Raw genomic sequence first — 25,555 nt, 5'->3', positions numbered from 1 at the left:
GTATTCTCCAACATGGTATGCCTACCTCTCATCTTCTGTAGACATACTGTAGCACCCGATTGACCAGTACCGGTACCCATAGGGTGATCTCGAAAAGGATCTCAAGACAGACCCACCGTGCCATCCACGAGCATGTGCTATACAGAGTATGTCAAGCTGTTATGATCAAGATGAACAAGAGCTCATCAGAGTGTTTCAAAATTCAGATTGCATACAACGTAACAGCTTCAATGAGGCGAAATGCAAGAAAGAGGTGCGTATATCGCCTCCTTTGGACCTTTCGACCTTGGAGCCATGTTCTTCATTCGTGTGCCAGTCAGAGACTGCACAGTCTTCCACAATCCATGCTCCGTGTTTCTGACTTCTGGAAGATTGATGCCTTGTACGAGTGCTGCAACGCCTTCTACAAGGAGAGAGGGGAAAACGCAAGCACAGTGAGCTGCCCAAAGTACTCGCTTCTCATGTATACCTTTCATTGAACCCTTGCCCGATAGTACTCTGACAATGGTAGACTTAAAATGAAGCAACGAGCTGAAGGACAGTAAAAGAGCTTTTCAACCCTCAAGCAAAGTCAGTGCGTCTGGTGGAGACGACCCAGACCAGAGTCAAGAGCATTGTACAATACTGTTATATCATCATCATAGGTGGTTTTGTAAGACTATTACAGAGATTGCGTGCACTTTTGTTTTCTTGAGGGCCGAACTCATAGCCAATGCGGCGAGTGTTTCGTTTCTATGATAGGTGGCATAGAATTACGCATAATGCGAGTCCCATAGACCTGTATCGACACATGTGGCTCATCTACTGACAAGAAGATGCACGTTGGGAGCAGTAAGCCTTCTGAGCTACGGTGTGATGACTTAACAGTGCACCAAGTCTCGATTCGATGTCAAGAGCCCGCAAACACGCGGGAGGTACAGAACTTCTGCCTGGTTGAACACAGCAGTAGCAGATGCCCATTCCAGAGCCGTCATGGGAACGACCGATGCAGTATGGCCATACACACAGTCTCATGTTTGTGCCGATGAATGTAACACTTCCTTTGTATATCCGCACTGTCAACGTCCCGAAGGAAATCCAGCCAGTTCACCAGGAAGTGTGTTGATATAGGACTGCCGGGAGCGCGTTATTCAGCATGGAAAGCACGTCAACGAGACTCTAAATCGGCGCCCATAGGTTTAATACATTGTTGAAGAAGAAAAAGGTCAGCGGAGCGCATCGCGAGAGGAATTTTTAAAGGCTGCACTAGCGCGCCTTGTCCTTGGCGTCGCGCTAGTTGAGCTCGGCCGCGACGGGCTGTTTTGTGATGCTGTGCAAGCCGTCCAGCCAAACGCCCAAGGCCCTGGGAGCCCACGATCCAGACATTCACTCTACTCACCCTGGCCATCCGACCGTCAACCTTTTTATCGCGCTGTCTAGACTGGTCGCCTTCATAGCGGCATGGCTTCCTTTTCCTTTGCGCGGCAGTCGCAGCCCACTGCTGTACGGGTATGTCAACAATGAACCTCGATGACTGCAGAGTATGGCATCGATGGAGGAACGTTCGACTAACCCGCGTTATGTGATAGTCTCCAAGCGCAAGCGCGTCCGTCTTCGCTTCCTCACGTGCAATGGACAGCACAACACCCAATGACCCTCTACAGCCCTTGCGCGCAATGGCAGATCGCGTTGGGAAAGAGGTGGAGAGGTTCGCTGAGCGGGTCGACCAGTGGCATACGAATGGGAACGACTCCAAGAAGGCCAAGCATCAGGCGACAGTGAAGATGGTGGGCAAGTTCAGAGATATGGCGGATTCGCATGTCAAGGAGTTGAAGAAGGCTCATGCCACGGAGCACAAGGATCTGCAGAGTCGCAGTGTACGCCGGCGCATACAAACCATGGCCGATGCTACCGAAAACGCTGAGCAGACCTCGTTTGGCCAATCAAGTCAGCCTTTCGCCATGTCCAGCAATGCTAACGGTGCGAATGTCTCGAGAAATCTCCAAGATTTGCGCGAATGGCAAGCAGAGCTCGCAACCTGGGAGCTCTTACGGCTGATCATCGATCACTACCATCCTGGGCCCGATACCAACCCACAAGAAGAGAAGAAGGCGCGACTAGCAAAGGTTGGAGGAACAAATCGCTACTGCCAGAATAGCGAAATCTGGGACCGCTTCTTGCTAGAAGATGACCATGCAAAAGAGAAGGTCCTTGTGATGCGGTGGTTGGAACAGACAGCAGACAATAGCGAGAGTGATATTGAGTCCATCACTGCTGAATTGCAAGAAGTCTCTGGAAAAGGAGTACATACATGGACAAGCGGATGGCTAGATACCAAGACGAAGATCAAGCAGGTCAAGCGCTTAGAAGGCGTTGATCAGCCCTTGAACCGAGACCTAAATCTCAAGACTTCTGATCGAACTGCAACCCTCGTCACCCAACTGGACCCCGATGCGCCCACACGGCAGAAGCGAGCGCTTGAGAAATCGGACGAGTACTATGAGCGCGCATTGTGGATGGTTTGCTACGAGATGATGCGACGCGGTAGGCCATGGAAAGAGATTGTCGATTGGTGCCAAGAGAGGAACGAAGGCTGGCGCGGAGTCAGCTTGGGTGCAGCAGTTGAGGCACATCCAGAGGGTGGGCCAAACGTGGCTGGGCCGACGGTCGGATATCTCTTCCGCCGCATGTGCTTCCACACAGCTCGAGGAGCACGCATACCTTATGAAGCTGCTGTCTACGGTCTACTTGGTGGAGACTTGAAGCAGGTACAAGCCGTCAGTCGGTCCTGGGACGATCACCTCTACGCTCACTACAACGCCCTCCTTCTCTCGAGATTTGACACCTACCTGCCACGAAAGCATCCTTCACGCGTCAGCCAAACTTTGACCTCGAAGTTTGTCTTCCAAGACGCAGTTGCCAATATTGGAGATTGGAAGTTTTCAGCGCAGAAAGTGATCAGCCTTCTGAAGCAACAGAAGAGCACAGCGGCACAAGCCGTAATGCCGATGAAGTTAATTCAAGGTGCCCTCATTAGCAGGGATTTTGAAGAACTCATGCTCAAGACTGGAGTCGCGTTAGCGGACATGATGCAGGATGACGACCGACAGCAGAACCTGATCATTCATCCCGATTCATCACGAGCAGATCGAAATGCCAAACCAGAAGGCGAAAAGAGGACGTTTACCGCTGAGAAGTGGTATCAGACACTTGTGAGCGATCCTCATGCATTCCGAGTACTGGTGCACATCTGCATGATTTTCCGCAATGGCATAGGTGCTGTCAAGACACCTGACGAGCAACAACGGCTGGCCTGGGACAACGTGATTGCAGCTTACATCGAGTTCCTGCGCATCTCCAAACGCATATCACTGATACCACTCTACGCTGCGCAACTGTCGCCTCAGCGAGGAGCCCTCTGCCTTGCCCGTGTTCTACCAGACATTAAGAACAGCGATGAGCAAAGGCGATGTGTTGCACTCATGGAGACTTACGGTCTTGATGTCATCACTGTCGTCTCGCAGGCCTTCACCTTCGCCTTCCGGAACAGTGGCTTTACTCACTTTGACGACGAGGGGTATACAGTTATCACGAAGCCTATCAAGCGATTCGAGATTGTGGAACGCGTTACTTCACTGCAAGAGCAGATTTTATGGCCTGGCCAACGCATCAAGCGCGAGTTTGAAGGACATGCCATTGAGGAGAAGGAGGAGGCCATCATTGAAGCCCTGCAATGGTACCAGTACATTGGCAATGACTACGAGCAAACCTTCTGGCACCTTAGAAATGCGCTGACAATCTTCTTGCGTAAGTCAAAAGAAAATTCGCATGTGTTGATTGATACTAATCTATTCGCACAGTCAACGGTCGCATCGGTGCAGCCGAAAAAGTCATCACCGATCTAAGCGTCGAAACACTCTCCCTTTCACGAACAGAAGCTTTGTGCGGCTACCCCTTCGACTTCACCATGCCTGGCGCAGAGGAACAAGATGAACGCCAGCTGTACGACTTCCGCGATACCCTAACCGACATCACCCGTCCCACCGCCCTCCCCCTGGACAAGCTCCCGTCTGCGGAAAGGCACCGAGAAATCGTCGAAGACTTGCGCAAACAAAGTGCACCCTACCATGACCTTCAGCAAATCGTACGCCTCCTCATCCTCTTCCGCGAATGGCGTGAAGTAGAAGAAAATCTGATAAGGTTAGTCTTTGATCCTTTCCTTGCCCCCATCATGATTCCCCCACCCAGGCCCTCTCCCATAATAATAAGCTCATCACTAACCCAACCCCCCCAGAGTCCGAAACGAGCGCGCAAAAGACCCCTCCCTCCCCCCTCGCAAACCCGACACCCAACGCACCAAGCAAATCCTCGACGCCCTCTCCTCCCTCTTCGACCACCTCATCGCGTCGACCTCCCACTCCCCCGAAGCCCCCACCCACGACACAAACAACCTGCGCAACGCCTACATGCCCGATCTCGTCCTCGCCTACCTCTCCGTCCTGCAAACCAGCTCCTACTTTTTGCACCGCGACCCTGCCGTCAAGGCCATGGAGATTGCCGTCCTCGTCGCCGACGAGGAGAATAAGTGGCTGCAGCGCGTGTTGCTGCGCACCGGCCGGATGAGCGAGTTGGTGGATTGTCTGGCTTGTGTGGGCAAGGCTATGTTGAGGCTGGGCGAGTTTGAGAAGAAGGGGGGGAAGGGGAAGAGAGGGGGACGGGGGGAGACGTTGCGGATTTGGGATTTGGGGGTTAGGGAGAGGGATGGGTAGGGTTGTTGTTGTCGGGCATTGGAGGTGTGTTTAAATGGGGCGGTTGAGGGAGTTTGTTTTGGAGTATGGCATGGTAGGGAAAGGAAGGGACAAGGGGACGACCAGGTAGCGGAATGAAAATATCCATCACTCAGTCTCAGTCTCAATCAGTATCGACAAGAAACACCACATGGCAAACAAAAGAACAGGCACATCTCCACACAACACCCACTCCCATCTTATGCCTTGCTCTGCTCACTTTCCTCAACTTGACCCAACAACCATCAACCATCCCAAAAACAAACCTGGCAATTTCCCTCTTCAGCTGTATACACAAATCCCAACCCCACATTCCCGCTACCCTCACGCATCCGCGACAAATGTTGCGCGTGATACGCCATGCCCATCGCAGCACCTTACGTGCACTCGTGCGAATAAAACCAGTGCACGGGCAGACATACATGTAGCAGCGAGCCCACTTTGCGAGACGGGGAGGAAGCAGGGAGTCCTTGGAAGAACAGACGGCGAAAAAGGAAGAGGGCGGGGGAAATTGGAAAGAAGGAAGAAACACGCAAGCGCTTTGCGCATATGATATGCAAACCCATTCATGTTTGGACGAGCAGGGAAAAAAAACGCCGGGAACAGCGGGAAACAGGCTGCGGGGAAGGAAAAAAGAAAAACGCCGGTGGGTGGAAGGTGGGAAGGGAGAGTGCGGTGGTGATTTGTGGGTTTAGAATTTCAGGGTTTCTAGAATTCCAGGATGGTGGTTTGGCTTGGGGGGGAGAGGGTTGGGTCTTCTTCTTTCCCTCTTCTCCTCTTTCTTCTCCCTTCTCCTCTGGGATCCGCAATCGAAACGAAACGAGCAACAACAAGCCAATCAAAAAGCCATGCAAATTGCGCGCCTAATGCGCGATGCGACTTGAAAAACGGTGCAAACAAGGGCAAGAAAAGAGGAATGCAAGCGAGCCGTGCCGAAAATGCGCGCGTGAGGAAGACAAAAAGGAAGGAAGAATGGATGGAAGACTGGAAGAAAGAATGCAATGATTCGCAAAGAACAACAACTCGAACAACAAGAAGAAGAAGAAGAAGAAGAAGAAGAAGAAGAAACAAGAGTTTAAAAATCAACACTCCATCTCAACCGCACATCCCTAGCCACTCCAAAACTATCAAACGGGACCCGCACCGTCTCCTCCTCGTCCTCCTCGTCCTCGCCCTCACTGCTTTCAGACTCGCGACTCCTACTCCCCCGCCTGCGGACGGGCGGCCACCTGGCATGCATAGTCGCGAGGCCAGCACCCGTCTTGACCCGATTCCCCATGTCCTCTTCACTCGGCGGCAAGCGCAGTCTCGCCTCGACCAAGGGCGCACTGACGAATCGCGAGTTGAGCAGGGCACGCGGGGAGACGAGATCTTGCAGGCGGTGCAGGGTCGATGTGTCCGAGGTGTTGAGCGGTGTTTGCTTGTGCAGGGAGGTGAGCGAGGGGGTGTGGGAGGGGTAGACGGTGGAGTCGGAGGGGAAGCGGTGGTGGACCGGCGACGGTTTCTCGGGGATCGAGTTTTCGTCGCTGGTGGCTGGGCGGCGGGGGGTGCTGGGGGAGAGGGTCGGGGAGGCGATGCCGGAGTTGCTTGAGGCTATGGTGGAGAGGACTGGGCGGGGGGTATAGGTGGTGGGGGCAGCTGGGTCGGAGAAGGCGATTGTGGTCGAGCTGGCCATGGAGGACGGTGGGGGTGGTTGTGAGATGGTGGTTGCGGTAGTGGTGGAAGCGCGGGCGAGCGCGTCGCTCGAGTCGTTGGCAGAAGAGCTTCGTGTGATGGTTGATTTTGTGGATATGGCCGTGTCACGGCGCTTACGGTGTAGACTCGATGCAGAGGGTGGTCTGGCTTGTGGCGTGCGAGATCGTTGGGCGGAGGTGAGGTTGGCGTGGGAACTGGCTGGGGAGATGGATGGCACGTCGCCCGTGTTTCGTCGTTCCAGCTTCTGCATCAATTGCTTTGTGCTGACCTGTCTGCCGAGATTCAACTCGACGCGACTGCTAGAGCCGCTGTGGCTGCGGCTCATGTTGTTGGCGCGCTCCTTGCCGGCCATGACACTGGCTTTCGGAGGTGGTTGCAGCATCCATCGGTTCTCAGCGGGATCGGGTGAGGGCAGACTGACGACGGGTGGATGGAGTTCGTTGACTGGCGGTGCGCGGGCAGAGTAGTAGCTTCCTGACCTGGATGTGCCTGGTCTTCGTATTGGGAAGCCGACGACGCCGACGGAAGAGCCGCTGCCCGTCTGCTGGAGAGAGATGCGCAGCTCGTCGTGCCCCCACAGCTCCTCGTCCTCTCTCTGATATCGCTTGCGATTCCAGTTGCCATCCTCCAGCGTGTCGTCGCTGAGTCGCAGACGTTCCTTGGGCTCGCCGTCGACACTGCTTCCCATCTTGCTGACGGCGGAGCTCTGGGTGCCCGCCGTGGTGATGCAGCGCGTGCTCCCCGTGCCGGCCCTCCGCGCCCTTCGCGGCGGTGGTCCTGGACCCATTGCGATTTCCTCTTCCCAGTAGGGATTGGTGCCCGTGGGTTCCGGGTGGTGATATGTGTCTGGCTCCTCGAGCATCAGCTTCTCCCTCGCCTTGCGTGCGTGCTTGGCGTCTCTCCGCCTCTTTCTGCTGTCTGTGTAGCCAACGCATGGTGCACATGAGGCATAGTGGAAGACTGCGCTCTGCACGCCTCTCATGAACCACGCCATGATGGTGTTGTTGTGTTCGCTGCCGGTGGTGTGGTGATGGTGGTAGTAGTAGTAGTAGTAAGACCCGGGAGGAATATGTCAGCAGCCAAATCGTCTGGCGAGAAGAAGATGAATTGCGAGAGTTTGTGTAGTTGGGCCGGCACTGGTCGAGTTGGGCGGCGGGACGAGGAATGGTGATGGTTGTGTTGGTAGTGGCAGTGGTGGGCGCAGTGGCAGCAGTAGCAGCACTCGGTCTCAGCTCCAGTGTAAGAAGGCATTGCCGCTCTCCATCAAGGAGGAGGGAGCCAGTGTTCGTTTGACAACAGGCGCGACCGTGGATAGAAGGCGGTCGAGAGTTGGTCAGCTACGAGGAAAACGGGCGGCCTTCTTCGTCCCTCACCCCTTTCCTCCCGATCCCCCCGTGGCCAATCTGCCCGAGGGTTTTGCAAAGAAGAAGGGTCCGCAGTCGCGTCTCTGTGCTTGCGTGGGTGTGTGCTGCGTGTGTGCGGGTGTGGGTGTGTGCGCGTGTGCGGGTGTCGGTGTGTCTGTGTGTATTATGGCTCTCGGTATGGACTGGGAATGTGTCGAATGTACCAAAGTACGTAGCTGGGTCGGTAGTCAGGTAGGCCAGGCAAGTCAAGAGAGTACCTGGCGGAAGAAGAACCGAACCGAACCCAAGCACAACCCACCCACCTCACACCGGCTCATAGTACAACCAGGGCGCACAATCACCGACAGACAGCCCAAGATCGGCCGCCAGCGTTTGGCCCCTCCCCCCGGGCTCCCGAGCGCCGACCTCTGACCTCTGACCTCTGGTATGTACCAACCTTCTCCTCAAGAGGCTGGCCGCTGGTGGTGAAACCGTTTCCGGTTCTACTAGTGACTGTTTCCAGCCGCACGCGTTTTGGAGATGCACCGAGTAGGTAGGGTAGGGCAAGGTAGATTGAGTGGGCTAGGTACGCCACCTAACCATCTGGGGCCCTTGCCAAAACTCTCTTTGCGACTCGGTGTTCGGTTGCAGAGCAGACGAGAGCGATGACAGGACACGGACAGCGCGATGATGGGAAAAGAGACACCGTGCTGTCTACGGGTACGGATGCGGTACACAAGCAGGTAATGTGATGCTGACTGTACACGCAATTCCACACACATCCATCCATCCCCATCACCACCCCCTCTTCCCAGACAAACCAACACAGGTCCCCCCACCCCCAAGCCCCTCCAAGCCCATCCCCAAGCCCCCTCCCCCGCCCCCCAAATCTACAAACGGACCGCGAACAAGGCCAAGGCCAAGGCCAGGGTGCCCGTCATGACATGCATGTGCTGGCAAGGGCCTAATTGCCCACGCTAGCCCCAGTCCCTCACAAGAAGAAGAAGAAGAAGACGAAGACGAAGACGAAGACGAAGAAGAAGAAGAAGAAGAAGAAGAAGAAGAAGAAGAAGAAGAAGAAGAAGAAGACGAAGACGAAGACGAAGAAGAAGAAGAAGCGAGATCAATCCCCCAAAACAACCCCCCCATTTCAAACAGACAAGACAAAGGAAAACCGGATAAATAACTGCCTTGTACAAATCACCCCCCCCCCCCCCCCCCAGATCAAAAATATCCCATCTCCAACACCGACCCCAGCACCACATGCTCAATCTCTGCACCCATCTGCAACAAACAGAAAAAGGGCAGTTCCCAGAAACTTCCCCAGCACCGGCAGCCAGGGAGTTCCTAGGTAGAATACAGTACAAACCATTCATGATCCTCCCATTCCTGCACAAGCCGCCCAAGCGCAAGCCGCGTCTGTTGTCTGTTGCATCATGGGGACTGGAGGCCAAGTCCAAGCGAAGCATGCCAGGCTACTACTCTACTCTACTCTACTACACATGGCCCACCATCCATCCATCATCAGTCTCCTCGCACGGGGACAAGACATGGCCAGCTTCTTGCAAGACGCTACGTGTGTTGCCCCAACCAAGAGGCGAGGGATCAGGTTTCATTGTCGGGGTACATCGCATCACTTCAGCATGCATACCATGTCACTCTTGGCACAAGACGCGGAACTACTTTTCTTTCCTTCTTTCCTTCTTTCCTTCTTCTTTCCTCCTTTCCTCCATTCTTCTTCTCCTTCCTTTTCCACCAAGATATGCAAAATGGTATACTGCTCTGCTCTAGACACTCCCGAATAAAAACGCCCACCTTCATCCCAGTCGTCGCCATCCCTCTCCCCTCTTCTCTCTCATGACCTAGACCGTGCTCGCCTTGCCTCGTGCCCTCACCGCAATGCTCAGCATCGCAAACAACCCACTCACCAACACACAACCCACCCACATGAAAATAGTCCCCATGATGCCCCCAAAACGCCCCACGCTCGCTTCAAACGCCGTGACCATGCAATCGAACAAAAGAGAAACCATCCATCTCATCCCACTCCTCACCCTGGCCGGTACAGCTACCACCCCGTCCATACTGCTAGACTGGTCAACAAACCACCACGATACCACGCAGACGTGTGTCCAAATCTAGTGCAGGGGAGAGCAGAGAGCAGTGGCCATGACCTACTCACTCCCTAATCTGAGCCTTGAGTCCCGCAACCTCCCTCTTCAGTCGTGAATTCTCCTTTCTCAGCCGTGCTGCCTCCTCCTCGCTTGCCTTCAACCGCCGCTCCACTTCTTCCCCTGCCTTGCCTTTGCGCACGCTGGCCGTCACCTTCTCTAGCTCCTCGTTGAAGCGTCCATACAGTGCCTCGTTTTCGGCATTGACCTCTCGATAGATTTGATCCAGGTGTTTGCATCGCGCTTCAGACACTTGAAGCGACGTCGTCACGTCATTCGAAATGGCCGCTGATCGCGTCGAGAGCGTGTCCAGTGTAGCCTTCAGCTGCTTCTCCAATGACGCTATGCGAGATTCAAGTGTGCGCGCTCCGTTGGGAGTGGACGGACGGCCTGAGCTTTGGCCAAGGCGCGAATGGCTCCTAGCATTCAGCTCTTGACTAATCGCACTTAATTCGTTTTGCAGGTCAACCGAGGCCGTGTCAATATCTCGTTGCTGCGTCTCCAGTCGTTCTCGCAGCTTCTGAGGAGATTGCATTCGCAGCCTTTTGGGCGGGCTTGCTGGAGTGTTCGATTTGGTGGGAGATCGAGGTGTCGAGGGCGGTAGCTTGACAGAGTTACCTGACCCAGGCCTCTCCAAGAGAAGGCCGGAGCCAACTATAGATTTGAGACTGGGGATGCTTGAGACTGACTCCCCGCGCCTCTTCACTGGGCTAAATGTCTTGACCGTAACCTTGTCCCTGGACTCCTCCTTTACAGTGAGAGCCCTCCGTCTCATGCTGCCGACACGGTCGAGCGTGGCCCCCGGAGAGTTGTCCTTTCGCATAGGGGAGCCAAGCTTTGTAGGAGCAGGGATCGATGATGTGTGTTTGCTCGGTCCTATACTGGCTCGCAGAGGCGTTCGAGGTGATGTGCTTGTCTCGCGATGCTCATGACCGTCAGAAGAACCAGAATCAGGTCTACGAGGAGTCTGCGGAGACCACGAGGGCACATCGTTAGCATCCTGTAGAGTCTTGAGATCACTCAATGAAGAACGGCGCTTCTTGCGAGGAGGGCCCACGTTGGGAGGTACCTCTCCAATAGTTCCCAAACCACCCACGTAAGCTCGATTGGCAGCATTTCCGTTTTCAAAGTTGAACGCGCCTAGAACACTGGGGCGGTCTCGAGAGGAGGGACGCTTTGGCGAGATTCGACCGGCATCCGTAGAATTAGAGCGGCCAATGGAGCCAGCGCCGACTTTGTTTGGACTGGGAGGCTGGCTATCCATCCCATGACTGTTCTTACTCAGGGAGCGCCACAGTGAGCCGACCTTGGATTCGTTCTCCGACTTGCTGTTCTCTCTGGTCAAGGTGCTGAACCCGAAACGTTTCCTCAGAGAAGTGTTTGAATGTATCGATCCTGTAGCCCCTGATTGATATCGAGAATCCATAGAGCCATAATTCGGTGTATTCCAGCCCGTACTCGGAATTGGGAAGAGGGCTTCTACGTCCTGTACCAGCCGATCCATCAGTGATATGAAGTCATTGGCGTTGCCGGCGGGGACGAGCATCTCAGCGAATGCAGCAGTCAGAACTCCGCGATCGCCATCGTTACTAGTCCCGTCTAGCAATTCTGCGAGGAGATGCATGATAGCACGCAGTGCTCGTTGGTTCGCCGGCATGAGCTGGCTGAAGGTTGCCCGGAAGTATTCTTCGAATTCGCCCGGAGGCATGCTGTCAGACCTCATCTGCAAGGAAACGAAGGTGGCGTGAGATAGCACAGGCCCCATGCGTTCCTTCCAGGCAACCTGGAGAAACTTCTCAAAGACCGCAAAGAGTACATCGACGGATGACTGCCCAGCTAGGTCAAGGTTCGCAGGATTCTCCAAAAGCGAATTGTACAGCTCGTTCACTACAAGCTCGTCTGCCACAGCCCTTGAACGCACCGAGCGACCAACAATATTGCCTTTGCGAGCGTGCAACGCTAGAGTCAGATTCTCAAGAGTTTCTTCTATCTTGCCATTTGGATCGGTGGTGGTCGTCGCGCTGAACGCTACGTTCTTGCTGGATGACGCTGGTCGTGATGCGTCATTGTCAAAACTATGCGTTCGACTGGGCGCTGGTTGCAATGGCGGCGCCAATCGAGGAATCTCCCCAACAGTATGTGCATTTCGTTGAAGTCGGCGAGAACCACTTTGACCTACGCTAGCACCGAAGAAGTTGGAGAGCATCTTCACTGGAGAGTGTGGGCGGCTCTTGCTTCCTTGTTCTTCCTGATCCTCGTTGATTTGAAGGGTCAACGAGTTGAGCACGTGTTGGTTGCGAAGAAGATACGCCTCGGATACTGCAGGGTTCTTCACGCTGTTGCGCAATTGAAAGTAGTTCGATAGTCGTTTGGTAAGGACCGGCAGGAATTCGACTTCTGTCAGCTTATCCCGTGTTGAGTAGCCTAGGATGCCGGCAGTATCCAATAGAAAGAAACCATCGCCAAGCATGGAGATTGACACTGAGAGCTCAACGCCGTCATGGCCCACTTGTATGGGTTGTGAAAAAGCACCTGAGTCTACTAGAATCTGGACCCTCGCCGGCGCTCCTCGGCCTTCAATTCTCTGCGATCCGATCTCCTCTGAAACAGACGAAAAGTAACTCAGGTCGCCCGGTAGACTTCGTACTTCCCACTTGGGTCCTTCGCGTTCATTTTCAGGAAATCGGCCCTCTACGCGTGCTTTCGTAAGCTCCTCGACGAACTTTTGTGCTTTGCCTTCGTAAATGCCATGCAAATAGAACATCCGGATTCCCATCACTTTTCGTTCCCGACTACGGGGTCGGCTAGACTGATTCGAAGATGGACATGGAGCTAGTAGTTGAAGGATGCTTCCATCATCGTGTTCAGTGATGAAGACATCGGACAGCGACAGTTGTTGGTGAAACACAAGATCTGTCGACCCGCTAAAAGATTCGGCAAACTTGGGATTGTCCAAATCAGCAAGTAAGCCACGAGCGGTGGAAGTGCCATCCTCCGATTTGCGTAGAATGACCAGGAAATCAGTGAAGAGCACGAGGATCCCAGGTGTATCCAATGGGCCCAAGCTCCCGTGAAAGGGTGGTGCAAGTTCGACACAATCAAGTGCAGTGATGAGCCGTCCTTGTGGGTTGAAACCTGTTGGCCACCCGGTGGTCATCTTTCGCAGACGGTCACAGACTCTTATTTGCTGCGCAGTTGGCCCCTCTCTTGTGCAGATTTCGGTGACAATATCTCTAGCTTTGAGGAATGATTTGATTGCAGGATGTCTTACTGGGAGTTGCTTGATGATGTTGTCAATATATAGGTTGTAGCGTGGCAGTCGTTGAACTGGTTCGATCAACATCGAAGTCAACCTTTGCTCGCCCGTTTCATAGACCCGTTTCGAGAAGCTTGAGTTGGTGTCCTTTGTGAAGAGCTTCAGCAATTGCGAAAAGTCTCCATGGGCGGCCATGTATTCTGTGTAGCAGTCGCTAAACTGTGGAAACCACTCGAGACAAGCCTTCGCGACAGCGGCAGCTCCAGTTACATCTGGTGGATCTTTCTGTCCGCGCAATGGGGCAATGAAGACATCGTCGGTGGACTGCTCAATGTCTGCGATGGCACCATTCTCTGTCTCTTCTAGTATGACGCGTAGAGCCTCCAGGAACTGCGAGTTTACCTCGAGAATCTTATCCAGGCTGGGGGGAAATAACCCCTTCAAGGCCTGTTCAGTCGGACTTGAGCTCGACGTCGACTTGAGCTTCGCTTTCTCACGAAACTCGACCGCAACAGTGTGTACTAGTTCGTATACCTTGCTCACGTAGTTCTCCTCTGTGTCTAGTAGCTCGCACATCTCGCGGCGGAGGGTCTCTTTCTGCTTTCTCGAAAAGGATTGCGATCGATTCAAGCTCGTGGGTTTGGAAGGGGCTCGGCGCAATTTGGAAGTGGGCAGGAAAGCGGCCTCCCCAAAGAGCTTGATGATGGGCGCATACTGGCCATATCGTTGTTGGTCAATGTCGTCTTCGAACTCGTCAAACTGGGCTGACTCGCGCGTGTCCAGCTTCTGTATGCTTCCGCGTGGCAAGACTACATCCAGGTCTATCCAGGAGAGCGACTGCTCCCCAAGTGCGTGGCGGACGTCTACTATGACTTCCGCGACGTTCTCCACCTTGATCATCTTGGCTGCGACGATTGCAGCATGGGCTTCCGAGAAGAGCTTGGGGGCCGAGGGCAAGCTAGCCAGTGTCGAGTATCGCTTCTCCCATACATTCTTGGTCTCCTGCGGCAGCTCGACAAGGTACTTGTACAGACTGAAGGCGAGCCCGCGACATATCTCGTCACCCTGCTCCTCGCGTGGGAGACAAGTGACTGCATTGTAAAAGGTGGCCGTGGGCGATATGATGAGACGGGCAAAATTCTGCAGGCCAGCAGGCGTAAACACATGCGCTTGGATGCGCGAGTGCGTCGCCTGGGTCGTGGTGGCTGTTGGCCCGTAGAAGATGAGGACGGGTGAATTAGAGAGGAGCTCGTCTGTGGTATAGAAGAGCGACAGATTGTCGGAGGAGAGCGCGGCGGGCTCGGGGTTAATTATGACCATGTTGCGGGCTGCGCGTTAAACGAGTGACGAAGTTGGGTGCGGCCAGTAGCGAGCGAGCTTAAGGGGCGATAGGGCTCAGCAATGCATGACGCAATGGGCGCAAAGGGAAATGGAGGGGAGAAAAGAGGGTCGAGGGTCGAGGTCGAGATGGTGGGTAGTGGGTAGTGGTTGGCGGTGGTAGGTGGTGGTGAGTGGTGAGAGTTTGGTATGAGAGTTGTTGGTTGGTGTTGGTGTTGTTGGTGTTGTTGGTGTTGGGTTGTTGTTGGCTGTTGTTGTTGTTCAGTGTTAAGCCATGCGTGCAGGAGGGAACTGGGAAGGCGCGATGGTCGAGTCTACCTACAGGTAAACAAGGCGCGCGAACAACAGCAACAGAGGGCGAGCTCGCTCTTTGCCTGCGACCGCCCGAAACCAGGTCAGCTGGTGGCGGCGGCGGCGGCGACGGGCGACGACGGGCAAGCGTGTGGGCGGGAGAGCTGCACTGACGCAGCAGCAAACAATAGGTACAGGTACTCTTGCCTAGGTACTACCGGCACATAGACAGTAGACTAATATAGACTAACAAGGACCTGTCGGTAGGCAAAGTAGGCAAATGTGTAACCGGTGCGACGATCAGAGGCTGGGGGTTCCCGGAAAGCGGACACACGGCTGTTGGCTGTGACTGGTATTTTGGCCTTGAAGCCGCTTGCCCTTGCAGCCCCATCGCGTCGAGTCGCGTCAAATATCCACCAAGGGCCGCCTCTGGGCCGTACCGGTAGAGGAGAAACCCCCCGCAAACAAGAAAACAAAAAACAAGAGTCGAACACAGCCGCGGTCCATCACGACAATCACCAGATCCTCCTACCGCTTCCACGAGACTCCAAGACAGCCAGAGGTAGACCCGAGACATTCTCTGCATGGCGACGCAGCAAGACAAAGGAGGCGTGCCTTTCTCCATTGCCCACGAGATGCTACACTTCCGCCTGCTCGAGCTCCCACCCGAAGTGGCTGAGCTGATAGAGAGGCCCAACCCCCCACCGTAGGTGCGCCGACATGTCGTCTCCCCGTCGACTCCCTTCTTACGTTGTGCGCCTAGGCTGTCCATCAAGTCGCTAGCCCCTTCTGCTCCTTCTAATGCATCGCATGCGAAGCCTGCATATGCGGTACTTTGTACGCCCAACAAGACCTTCCAGCTACGCCAGGTTCAGACGTCCAACTCGCTCTTCGTCACCCAGCCCATGCTCGAAACCCATGGCAACGACATCCCAGTCCCAGAGACATGTGCAATTGCAGCCTGCACGGCAACCCTCGAGCTGCACCCCTCGGCCGCACCTGCTGTCACGTTGCTGCGGGATGCGCTACCAGTGTACGACTTGGTCGCAGGGGACGTCGATGCACCCAGCAATGGCAAGAGCAAGCTGAGCGTGTTTGAGGACTTGCCCATGTCGGATGGGGAGTGCCAGACGGCATGGGACAACATCATGGCTTTTGAGCTGGATGACAGCTCCTACCAGCCATCCCCCAACGCTCTCACGCAAGTATGGCGGTCTATAAACGGCGCAGCGCTGGCAGAGGGAGTGAAGCTCGACAGTCAATTCCTGACTCTTGACATCACAGATGCAGTGGCCGAGGAAGGCCATCCGCCAGGTCTGGTCAAGGCTATTCTAGCCTACCTGTCTACAGAAGGCACGGATAGGGAGGGCGCTTGGTCCTCTCTCGATCGGAAACGGACAGTCCACTTCACTGGGCGAATGCTGCTGGAAGCCAAGCGTGGCGCCGACTTCCTTATCGCTGACTTCACCGACACATGGGAAGACCGACTACCAGAGGCATGGCGGAAAGACGCGCAGTTGAGTGCTATCGAAGGAGTCTACGAGTTCCCGACAGAGACAACCATAAGAACCAGAGCCGGTCAGGGCTCAAATGATGGCAGCAGGGATACGACTGCAAAACCGTCTGCACGAAAGTGGCATGAGAAGTTTAACAAGACGAGGAAAAAGTAGTTTCGCACGACGATACCACCGGCGAAGTCTGGGCTTGGTGACGTCTCATCGTACACGTGACCGTGTGGTTTTCGCGATTTCCTAGCGCACGTTACGATGGTCCGTCGGGCTTTCGGCGTTGGCGCATCCGGCTGAGAAATCGTTTTTTAGCCAATCTCTGAGTGGCCAAACGCTGGTCCATTACAAGATTCTCATGTAATCATACCAGGCAGGTATTCTCCCAGCATATATACTGCTCCGTCACCGTCGTCTTTTCCCTTTTCGCATATGAAGCATATTGTAAGGCTCACATCTACTCTACGGGTTCTGTATCAGTCATCGGCCACTATATCTACCAAAAGGCGCTTTGCGACCAACACCAACACCACACTACCAAGAACGAGTCCAGCAACAATGGCATCGGAAACTGCAGATTCAGCTGTGCCGAAAAAGACACAGGAAGAGAAGGCTTTGCCCAAACTCACGCCATCCGAGTTCCGCAGATATAACCACATGGCCGAACACATGGACTACTTCCACAGCAATTTCCGCAACACATGGAATATTCTATACGGCGCCTGCGAAGCAAAAAAGCGACCGCAAAACATGTCGATTAGACAATTCATCCAGCTGGGCCAACAATTTTGCCACCACCTCACAGTGCACCACACCATCGAAGAACAACACGTATTCCCCATGCTGGCAACGAGGATGCCAGCCTTCAAAAAGGAACTCGAGTTGCTGAGCCAACACAAGCAAATCCACAAGGGCCTGGATAAACTAGAGCAGTACCTCGAAGAATGTAGCAGCGGCGAGCGGGAACTGAGGATGTCAGAGTTGAAGGAGATTCTGGACGGGTTCGGCAAGGTATTGTGGCAGCATTTGGATGACGAGGTGGAGCAGTTGGGCGCGGAGAATATGAGGAAGTACTGGACGTTGGAGGAGATGAGTAGGATGCGCATGTAGAGAGATGGGCTGCCTGGACTTGGTTTGTTTTACGACACACATATTGTGCGATGTAGAGGTATGAGCGCATTATTATACAGCCATATATTCTGTATGTTAGCGATTGAAGATTAGTATATACGATACCCGCATGAGAGCATCTGAAAAAATAGCGTATATCTTCCATCAGCCCAATCTGGAGCATTATACCACATCCTCACTAACAACAACTCCAAAAACCACCAACGCACCCAATCCCAGCCCTCAGCCTCCCTCGTGGTTATATCCTTAATCTACACCGTGAAAACGTATAGCGAACTCCCCTCATGTTCCACAGACCCAACAAACCCTTGCATGTCATATCCAAACTACAAGCCAAAAGAATAAGACCACACAACTGGTAAAAAAGGAAAAAGACCCTCTCGTATAAAGTGCGACCTAAACCTGATAATACCAACTGCAACTTCCGAACGGTCTGGAAGTTGACTGACTCGTACAGATGTTATAGCAGATGACTAGGTCTTAATCTCTCGGCTAACTGCTGGTTGCGCGCTTGATGGAGGGATGAGTGATGTTTAGGTTACATGATCGAGGTAGTTGTGTGAGGGGGTGGAGGTGGGTGAGGGCGTTTGTAAGACACAGGCGCAACGGACATGTAGTTCGAGACTCTATAGGTCTAATCAAGTCACGGGAGTAGGGTATTGAGAATGTGAATGCCAATGGGAGGGAGGAGTTGGTTTGATAATTGATTTGGTGAGGTAAATATCCGGGAAATTAGGAAAAGCATGCTCTCTGTTTGCGTCTGGTTTTGGTTAAATATCTTATGTAGCTAGACATATGTCCATCTGCTTCTCAGGGAAATATGGGAAGATGCTGGGTGGCAGCATTATATCCATCTAATAGCGCTGTTTGACATGACATGTCCATGACCGGCCGCATGTTTCAATCCAAGCAGCCGAAACTGTCAGTACTGACCGTAGCCCGATCATCTCCATCACATTCATCTTCATTACAGAAAGAGCATGGTGCCACTGAGCATTTCGACTCGGAGCTCTCAGAGCGCCGTACTGGTGCGCTGATACTGGCTAGCTTGTGGCTGATGAGCTTTTCCAGTTGATGCGGAGAGTAACGCTGATGAGCTCTCAAATTGGCGCCGTGACCTGCTGCCTTGAGGAACTGTGTCGATCCTGTCTTTGTCTGGCGCTGAGATTTCCTCGACACAAAGACGTCGTTGGACTCTACAAGACCTGAGGATTGTGCTAGATTTTTGGCGGCATATGACTCAGTTGTGTCGACAGTAGCCATAGATGTAGTCATAGGCGCTGGTCGTCGTAGAACAAGTTCACGCATGATTTTACTTTTCTTAACCTTCTTGCATATTGGGCCTTTCCTTCGAGCAGACATACGCACTGAGTTGATGCTGAGTTCCGATCCCACAAACCCATCCGAAGCAGCTTTGAAATCCTGATGCGCAGTCGACTGAAGTGCTAGTGGCCTGCTTTTCACAATCTGAGCTTGTGCAGCTGAGCGGGTGGGCTTCAAGTTGCTTGAGCACACGTCTGGATTTCGAAAAGGTGACGTAACAGTCCTTGAGGCGTACTTTCTTTGAGACCGCTGAAAGGCGATCAGTGATTGTTGATTGCAAGAAAAAAACTCGTAGTACGAACAGACGTACCTTGGCGAGCTCAATCTGCGTAGCAGCAATGGATACATGAACCTTTTTGGTGGCGCAATTTACTTTGCTAATGGGAACATTCGAATTCTTTGGGGTCTGATCGAGTAACGGTCAGCCTGAAGCATGATTCAGCCATGTCTCACAAGCTCTCTTACTACCGGCGGAGCAAGGCCATCGTAAGTCGGCGTGCGCACTAGAGCAAGTTGATGAACCGGAAGACATCTTTTCTTGGTTTTTGCAGGCCTAGAGAGCATTAAACTAGGTCTTTTAGTACCCAAGGAGCATTTTGTGATGGAATATCGCTTCAAGCTTTGCGATAGAGGCAAACGGTCCTGTGGACGATTGCTAGCACCAGAAGTGATATATGCATCAGGGTCGAGGTCATTGTACGACTGCGCTAATTTTGGAGAAAAAGGGAGGTCGTAGACCGTGTCCATATATGCTGGGGCGTCTATCTGACATGCTCCTTCCTGGGCATCAGTGGTCATTATGATTGGAGAATTGGGTTTGGTTGAAGTCGTAGATGCAGAGACATGGCGCTTGCGCAAACTATTGTCGCGTTCGATATCAACCTGATCATGAACATCTTGAGTCTGCTCGCCGGTACCCTGATCTCGCCGATTGAACCTGGAAGGGCGATGCGGCATTCCATGACCGACGACGCGAAGGAAGGCAATCAGTCGTAGATGATCATTTACAAAATCAGCCTTATATGCCATAACGAGTGCTTCATGAAGTAGTCTGTACGACCAAAGACATTGTTTGATATCGCAACTTCTGCAGTTCATGTAGTGTTTCAGTTTCGTGAGGGAACGATGGATGTGGTGATGCCAAGGAAGCTATGACGTCTCGAGGTCCTCTTCCACCTCTAAGCGCGCTTCCTGTCAAGCCCCACGCGTCGCGTATCAATTGAATCGCAGAATGCATCAACAAGAACCCTCGGATATGTCGCTTCCATCTACGCCAAGACTGCTTGCAGATGAGATTCAGGTACCTGAGATAGACGGCGATGAAAAATTCAGTGAATTGGTGGACAAATTCAGCCAGTGGGTACGCCTCGGCTTGATGGTTGTGCAAGAGCCTAACTAAGTAATAGGTTTTTCGAGCACGCAATTCGGCTTCCGCACACCTTCGAGGACTTACGTAGGAGCCAGGAAGGTCGGGCACTACAGCCACTCATCGAATATCTCTCTACACAGGTCGAACACCCTTGCACTGCATCAGCCCTCTTGTACGTATTCATACTTGAAGCCGATTGATAGTCGCAGAATAGGTCACGGCGACTATAATGGGCTGACATGAGTAGGGCTCTGAAAGGGCACTTCTCGGCTCTCGAAGAGAACAGTGATGTTCCGGGTGTCAATCAAGCTAGAGGATATGCTTGCGAATTCGTGGCCTGGCAATTCGTGAGCAATCTGAAGGATAGCGATGCCATGGAATATTTATTAGTCGAACTGCCACCTTTGGCAAGCTCGAGAAGTCAGGTTACAGAGGACAGGCAAAGTGTGCAGGGAGACGGCAATGGCAATGGCGCGTCTCAGTCGAACGAGCGCACTCCTCTTCTGCCCACCTCTAACAGTGACTATTTCGGTCACAACTCTCCTGCTATATCACGGTTCAGCTCGCTGACATCTCAGTGTGAGAATCTCAGTGCTCTTGAGATCGCTTCAGTTTCGGGCGCGAAGAAGTTTCTCGGTCAGCGACCTGTTCAAAAGCTTATCAATGGGCTATTCAAGGGTGATATCGTGTTCTGGGAGACATTGAGCGTCAATTCGATCAAGAGACCCAGGAAATACAATCGGAGACAAGCCGATCCATGTAAGTTTCCCTTTTTAGCACAACCAAATCGACTCTACTTTGAACTGCATCTTCTGTCGAGTGATCTCAATAGAACCGGCTTACACTACGATTCATCACTTGCTCGAAGTCTTTCGGTATGATATTGCAGCTGACGCGATCACTACGCTTAGTCTCTCGGCTTCGGGTACCACTGTACCTCAAGGTATTCGAGACATTATTCTTCGGAGTATTTCTCGCATTGTATTATGCAGTACTCGTGGCTCGCAACGAAGAACGTGTTACCGTTGCAGAGATTATGCTGTATGTCTGGATTGCTAGTTTTGCCTACGACGAGTTTGCAGACTGGACAGACGCCGGCCAAACAAGCTTCTATGCTTCAGACTTTTGGTAAATACGACGATGTTCAAGATTATGGTTACGAAGCTAAGGAAAACTAGGTGGACCTGGGATATCAGTATTGTTGTAGTCGGCATGATCTTTTGTGTTCTCAGTAAGCTTCGCACCAAATGAAAATTACTCACTACTGACTTTGCTTAGGGATTGTTGGGTTGACAACCGCATCAACTGACACTATGGACCTGGCATACGATGTGTTGGGACTGGAAGCTCTATTTCTAATCCCACGTATATTTGCTCTTTTGAGTCTCAATCGCTACTTTGGTACCCTCATACCATGTCTCAAAGAGATGACCAAAGACTTCGTCAAGTTCTTGTCACTCGTCGTTATCCTTTATCTAGGTAAGAAAATATCCTGTACGAGTTTTAGCTTGTAGACTGACGTCAGTAAGGTTTTCTCACGACGTTCGTGCTGCTGGCGCGTGGTACATTCAGCGCGAAGGAGATGGTGAGTGGCTACAGTCGAGCTGCGAGATCTATACGCTAAAGACAGCTATTTAGAGTTGGATTTTGATCAAAGTATTTTTCGGGTAAGCTGCCCGCCTTCAATTTTCAGTCACATCGGCTCACAGTTACCAGGTCCAGCTACTTGGGTTTTGGTGAGTAAATATGTACCCTCAGCAATTGATTCGCACCATCAGCAACTGACACGGAAATGATGCAGACATCGCGGAAGAAATGTATGCTCCGCCATATGAGACATTGTTCCACGGAGACTCACATTGTATAGTTCTCCGTTTTTTGGGCCACCAGTCATGGCAAGTTGCGGCTTGGTACATGCACTGGAACTCCGCTGACAGTTGAACAGCTGATCTTCGTCACTTTAACAAATATTCTCCTAATAACGAGTCTGATTTCTCTCTTGAGTAACTCATTAAGCAAGGGTGAGAATGCTTTCATCCTTGCTGTGCAGTGCCCTGACTGACAAAGCTGCAGTACGTGCGTCTACACATACTCTGTGTCGAAATCCAAGAGTCCGCTCTCATTACATGATACATATGAGCCACAAGTGGCAAATTCAGATCATGCTGGCTACATTGCTGCGGTCCGCGCCGGTTCGCCTTGCTAACTACATCATGTTTGCCCGCGCCTCTTCCACCTGGGCGTGATTGGGCTGCAGAAAATCCTTGCTAAGCATTATCTAGGTTCTGGACCATGCGAGAGACGAATATCTCTTCATGTATGTGTAACGGTTCTAGTCGGCCATGCCTGATAGCTGACCACAGCCACGACATAGCTATTCAGTCTACGTTCTTGAAGCTTCAAGCTCAAACAGACTTACCTATTTTCTACCTCCTCTGGTAAGTACTTCTTTTTGCACCTATTTCGAGCATATGGAGACATTCAAGCGCCGGCCGCCTGCTGGGCCGGTTAGCACAGCCTCACTAGCCACAACGACTGCTGAATTGTTGGCCAACCGTTTTAACTGAACTGTTACGGTTTCAAAAGCATATTCAGTATGGGCGAGTGCATTTTCGCAGTACTCCATCCAGCCTTGCGCTGCCGCTCAGGCTTTCTCGACAGTAGCTAAGCCGGGAACGCCGAAAGCTACATGGACAAGAAGCGCAAGGTGGACCCTTAAGACTATTGCGAGGCTGATCAGCTCACAGAACCTCATTCCACTCATCATTCGACCTCTTCGGTTGTTCTTACCATCGGAAAGGCTAAGAGAGGTCCGCATCGTACTGCTCAAGGCGACTCACGTGCCCTTCGTTGGCGCAATCTGGGTCTACGAGCAGCTCGCAAATACACACAAGCCTAACTCGAGTGCGATGTCTCTGAGTGGGCCTCAGATACCCTCGTCTAAGAAACTTCCCCGGTTGCCCGTCAACTCGCCACGCCTGTTAATGGCAGATGGGCAAGTGGCGCGAATGCATCACACTAGCCGGTCCCATACCCGAACAGGGGTGCCAGAACCCGATGCCCAATTAAGGAACTTGGTTCTCAAGCTTTCCGCGCAGGTCGAGGAACTCACTACAATGGTGTCGCAGCTTTCAGAGCAGCGCGAAGCGAGCCCAGCGGCCGCTTAATGGTCGGCGCTTCAGCCGCGGAAAATATAGCGACTGTTGAGATGGAACAAGTCCGGGTAAAAGTCCGGGAGAGCTTTTATATTCATCGCATAAGCTATGTGAAGATGCGGGTGTGCGTCCATGAAATGTTGGTGTCTCACAAATTCCATGTTGTCAGGCAGGGCCAGCAAATGAATCAAAAGATTGACAGCAGCTTGCGGGAAAAGACGTCTGTGCCTGGACCTGGCATAGATAGTTCACTCAGGCTACTTCTCGCTCAACCGGGATTCAATCGCTGTCACCCCCTTCACTTGCGCCTCAGGACTGCGGAAGACAGGGCCCGTTCTGATTTGTGCGCTCGGCCCGCTCAGGCCCTACCCGACCGGATGGAACCCCCCTGTGAATGCCAGCATAGTTGTGCTAGGGTAGCCTGCATGCGTGCCCTTGATCCCTCCGCAACACACGGTCCATCCCCCCCCTCCCCCCCCCAAGCCCCATGCAGCTAACAAGCGCCTGCCGCCTACGCGGCTCGAGCTCACCATGTTCATGCTGTCCCTGCCTAGCACACTGCCTGAGTCTGCCTCATGCTCAAAAGCCCACTGCTAGAACGTACGCTTCGAGAAGCCACAGACGCGGCAATACGACGTGAGAAATCATCTTAAACTCCACAAGGCTGCTGCCAGCACTGCATCGCACAGATATAGTCCAGCTTGGAACGCCCTGCAGCTTCTTCCGTTATCCTCTATCCTTTTCAGTTGGACATCCCTTCTTTACCTTCATACTTGGTAACAAGACTATCCCAGGCTTTCATACATTGTTTCGAATACGCTTCGTTCTCTTTCACGATGTACACGGACCAATCGACTCCTCCCTTCAATTCGCCCTATCAACAACATGCATCGAGACCAATCACTCTTCTCGAGTCATCATATCCTTCACCGGGACGGAGTGATGGCCAGTCAAAAGGTCAGCATGGCCTTGGACTTTATGAATATCAGCAACCGCTGTCGACTGGGTTGCCATCACCACAGTCATCTGAAGTGTGGAACAGTCACTATTCGACTGTAACCTCTCCTCTGGTGACCGAAGCACTCGCAGACCCCTGGGCGTCAGGAGCATTCGATCACCCTGTCGTTCGATCACCATTGCCCTGGGCCTCCGTTCAGACATCTCCCCGATCATCGTTGTCATATACTCGCGAGATGTCAGCTTTTTCACACGAAGAGTCAGAGTCAGCATATCCCGTCAAAGTGGAGGGTTCTGTATGGGACTCCAACGTGCATTTTGCCACACAGGCTTCTTCGGGAATGAATATGCTCCCATCTTCGAGATCGTCGCCACAGACTGTTGTCCCAAACATGTACCCGTATGAAAATGCATATCCTTCGCCAGGCATGTCCAGATACGAACCGACACCATCTTACGACTTCAACCATCGTGGTTTCAAGCAGACATCTCCTGAAGGCAGTCTTGGTAGTCGTCACTCGACATCATCTCCCGGATATGTTTCAAGAACTGAAAACCGCCAAAGGACACGCAACCGGAGACATACAGATCCCGCGCATGCCCTTTATCACTGCCGACTCTGTCCCGGGAAAGGGTTTGCACGCAGATACAACTACAACCAGCACATATTGACGCATGACACCGATCGCAAGAAGGAGCACGTTTGCACCCATCCTGGTTGTGATAGGAAATTTGTTCGCAAGACGGATTTGACGCGCCATGACCAGAGCCGTCATCAACAAGCAAGGCAATTCAGATGCAGTCTGTGCCCTTCAGCCTTTGCACGCAAAGACACACTACGAAGGTAAGTAGGCCAAAAGACAGTCAAGCTAGGCCATTATTGACTTGCAGCTTAGACATGAGACGGATGGCTGTCCTCGGCGCCACCAGATATCTGTGGCCGATCCGCAGCTGCTATCCCAATTGCATTTATGACGAGGCCGACTCACGGGCTAGGCAAAGTCGATGGAAGCTATGGGAGATTACGGGGTGGTAACAGTTGAAATTTTGTGACGTTGCACATTCATCTTTTTCAGACATTGCGGGAACATTGTAGGACATTGCTCTCTATTGGGCTAATTGCATACTCGGCGTTTGACAGCGCTTTGGGAAGGTCATTTTGCTATAGATGGGCCTTCACAGCGACACAGGGCATCTGCAGTTTGGCGACATATCTGCTTGTGCCACGGAATCTAGGAGAGTGATTTACTTGAGA

The 25,555-nt window shown here is 52.7% G+C and overlaps 11 protein-coding genes across 11 annotated transcripts; 8 read left to right on the top strand and 3 right to left on the bottom strand.

The window, feature by feature from the left end:
• Window positions 1-12: 12 nt before the first annotated feature.
• Window positions 13-545, top strand: IAQ61_003886 (uncharacterized protein; the record flags this gene model as incomplete). Its single annotated transcript, XM_003837404.1, has 5 exons — window positions 13-15; window positions 83-146; window positions 207-253; window positions 372-463; window positions 512-545. The coding sequence occupies 5 exons, from the start codon at window positions 13-15 to the stop codon at window positions 543-545; spliced, it is 240 nt and encodes a 79-aa protein (XP_003837452.1).
• A 772-nt stretch (window positions 546-1,317) lies between these two features.
• IAQ61_003885 (uncharacterized protein) lies at window positions 1,318-4,748 on the top strand (the record flags this gene model as incomplete). Its single annotated transcript, XM_003837403.2, has 4 exons — window positions 1,318-1,488; window positions 1,569-3,786; window positions 3,840-4,179; window positions 4,274-4,748. The coding sequence occupies exons 1-4, from the start codon at window positions 1,441-1,443 to the stop codon at window positions 4,746-4,748; spliced, it is 3,081 nt and encodes a 1,026-aa protein (XP_003837451.1). The 5' UTR covers window positions 1,318-1,440.
• A 1,093-nt stretch (window positions 4,749-5,841) lies between these two features.
• IAQ61_003884 (uncharacterized protein) lies at window positions 5,842-7,455 on the bottom strand (the record flags this gene model as incomplete). Its single annotated transcript, XM_003837401.1, has 1 exon — window positions 5,842-7,455. One exon carries the CDS (start codon window positions 7,453-7,455, stop codon window positions 5,842-5,844), a length of 1,614 nt encoding a protein of 537 aa, XP_003837449.1.
• A 1,021-nt stretch (window positions 7,456-8,476) lies between these two features.
• Window positions 8,477-8,990, top strand: IAQ61_003883 (uncharacterized protein; the record flags this gene model as incomplete). Its single annotated transcript, XM_066096136.1, has 3 exons — window positions 8,477-8,524; window positions 8,634-8,734; window positions 8,792-8,990. Coding segments are annotated over 3 exons (348 nt in total), but the record flags the coding sequence as incomplete, so codon positions are not given.
• A 77-nt stretch (window positions 8,991-9,067) lies between these two features.
• IAQ61_003882 (uncharacterized protein) lies at window positions 9,068-9,946 on the top strand (the record flags this gene model as incomplete). The annotated part of the gene is made up of 2 exons (XM_066096135.1): window positions 9,068-9,427; window positions 9,671-9,946. The coding sequence occupies 2 exons, from the start codon at window positions 9,068-9,070 to the stop codon at window positions 9,944-9,946; spliced, it is 636 nt and encodes a 211-aa protein (XP_065954011.1).
• A 36-nt stretch (window positions 9,947-9,982) lies between these two features.
• IAQ61_003881 (uncharacterized protein) lies at window positions 9,983-14,551 on the bottom strand (the record flags this gene model as incomplete). Its single annotated transcript, XM_003837399.1, has 1 exon — window positions 9,983-14,551. The coding sequence occupies one exon, from the start codon at window positions 14,549-14,551 to the stop codon at window positions 9,983-9,985; it is 4,569 nt and encodes a 1,522-aa protein (XP_003837447.1).
• Window positions 14,552-15,112: 561 nt separating this feature from the next.
• Window positions 15,113-16,530, top strand: IAQ61_003880 (uncharacterized protein; the record flags this gene model as incomplete). The annotated part of the gene is made up of 2 exons (XM_003837398.2): window positions 15,113-15,566; window positions 15,624-16,530. The coding sequence occupies exons 1-2, from the start codon at window positions 15,445-15,447 to the stop codon at window positions 16,528-16,530; spliced, it is 1,029 nt and encodes a 342-aa protein (XP_003837446.1). The 5' UTR covers window positions 15,113-15,444.
• Window positions 16,531-16,626: 96 nt separating this feature from the next.
• Window positions 16,627-17,475, top strand: IAQ61_003879 (uncharacterized protein; the record flags this gene model as incomplete). The annotated part of the gene is made up of 2 exons (XM_003837397.2): window positions 16,627-16,629; window positions 16,693-17,475. 2 exons carry the CDS (start codon window positions 16,627-16,629, stop codon window positions 17,473-17,475), a joined length of 786 nt encoding a protein of 261 aa, XP_003837445.2.
• Window positions 17,476-18,396: 921 nt separating this feature from the next.
• On the bottom strand, window positions 18,397-19,870 carry IAQ61_003878 (uncharacterized protein; the record flags this gene model as incomplete). Its single annotated transcript, XM_003837396.2, has 3 exons — window positions 19,285-19,870; window positions 19,130-19,171; window positions 18,397-19,068 (listed from the first exon to the last, which is right to left on the bottom strand). Exons 1-3 carry the CDS (start codon window positions 19,846-19,848, stop codon window positions 18,397-18,399), a joined length of 1,278 nt encoding a protein of 425 aa, XP_003837444.2. The 5' UTR covers window positions 19,849-19,870.
• Window positions 19,871-20,050: 180 nt separating this feature from the next.
• On the top strand, window positions 20,051-23,355 carry IAQ61_003877 (uncharacterized protein; the record flags this gene model as incomplete). The annotated part of the gene is made up of 16 exons (XM_066096134.1): window positions 20,051-20,175; window positions 20,226-20,360; window positions 20,436-20,947; window positions 21,100-21,316; window positions 21,367-21,419; window positions 21,467-21,667; window positions 21,718-21,773; window positions 21,827-21,855; window positions 21,905-21,924; window positions 21,990-22,005; window positions 22,056-22,083; window positions 22,134-22,209; window positions 22,262-22,380; window positions 22,471-22,505; window positions 22,563-22,626; window positions 22,936-23,355. 16 exons carry the CDS (start codon window positions 20,051-20,053, stop codon window positions 23,353-23,355), a joined length of 2,106 nt encoding a protein of 701 aa, XP_065954010.1.
• A 540-nt stretch (window positions 23,356-23,895) lies between these two features.
• Window positions 23,896-25,336, top strand: IAQ61_003876 (uncharacterized protein; the record flags this gene model as incomplete). Its single annotated transcript, XM_066096133.1, has 2 exons — window positions 23,896-25,144; window positions 25,192-25,336. The coding sequence occupies exons 1-2, from the start codon at window positions 24,180-24,182 to the stop codon at window positions 25,334-25,336; spliced, it is 1,110 nt and encodes a 369-aa protein (XP_065954009.1). The 5' UTR covers window positions 23,896-24,179.
• Window positions 25,337-25,555: the final 219 nt, after the last annotated feature.

The sequence above is a fragment of the Plenodomus lingam genome (genome assembly GCF_022343315.1).
Source record: "Plenodomus lingam strain CAN1 chromosome Unknown contig_18, whole genome shotgun sequence".
Taxonomy (NCBI): domain Eukaryota; kingdom Fungi; phylum Ascomycota; class Dothideomycetes; order Pleosporales; family Leptosphaeriaceae; genus Plenodomus; species Plenodomus lingam.
The sequence above is the reverse complement of the archived record's forward strand: the minus strand, read 5'-3'. Positions and strand labels throughout refer to the sequence as shown.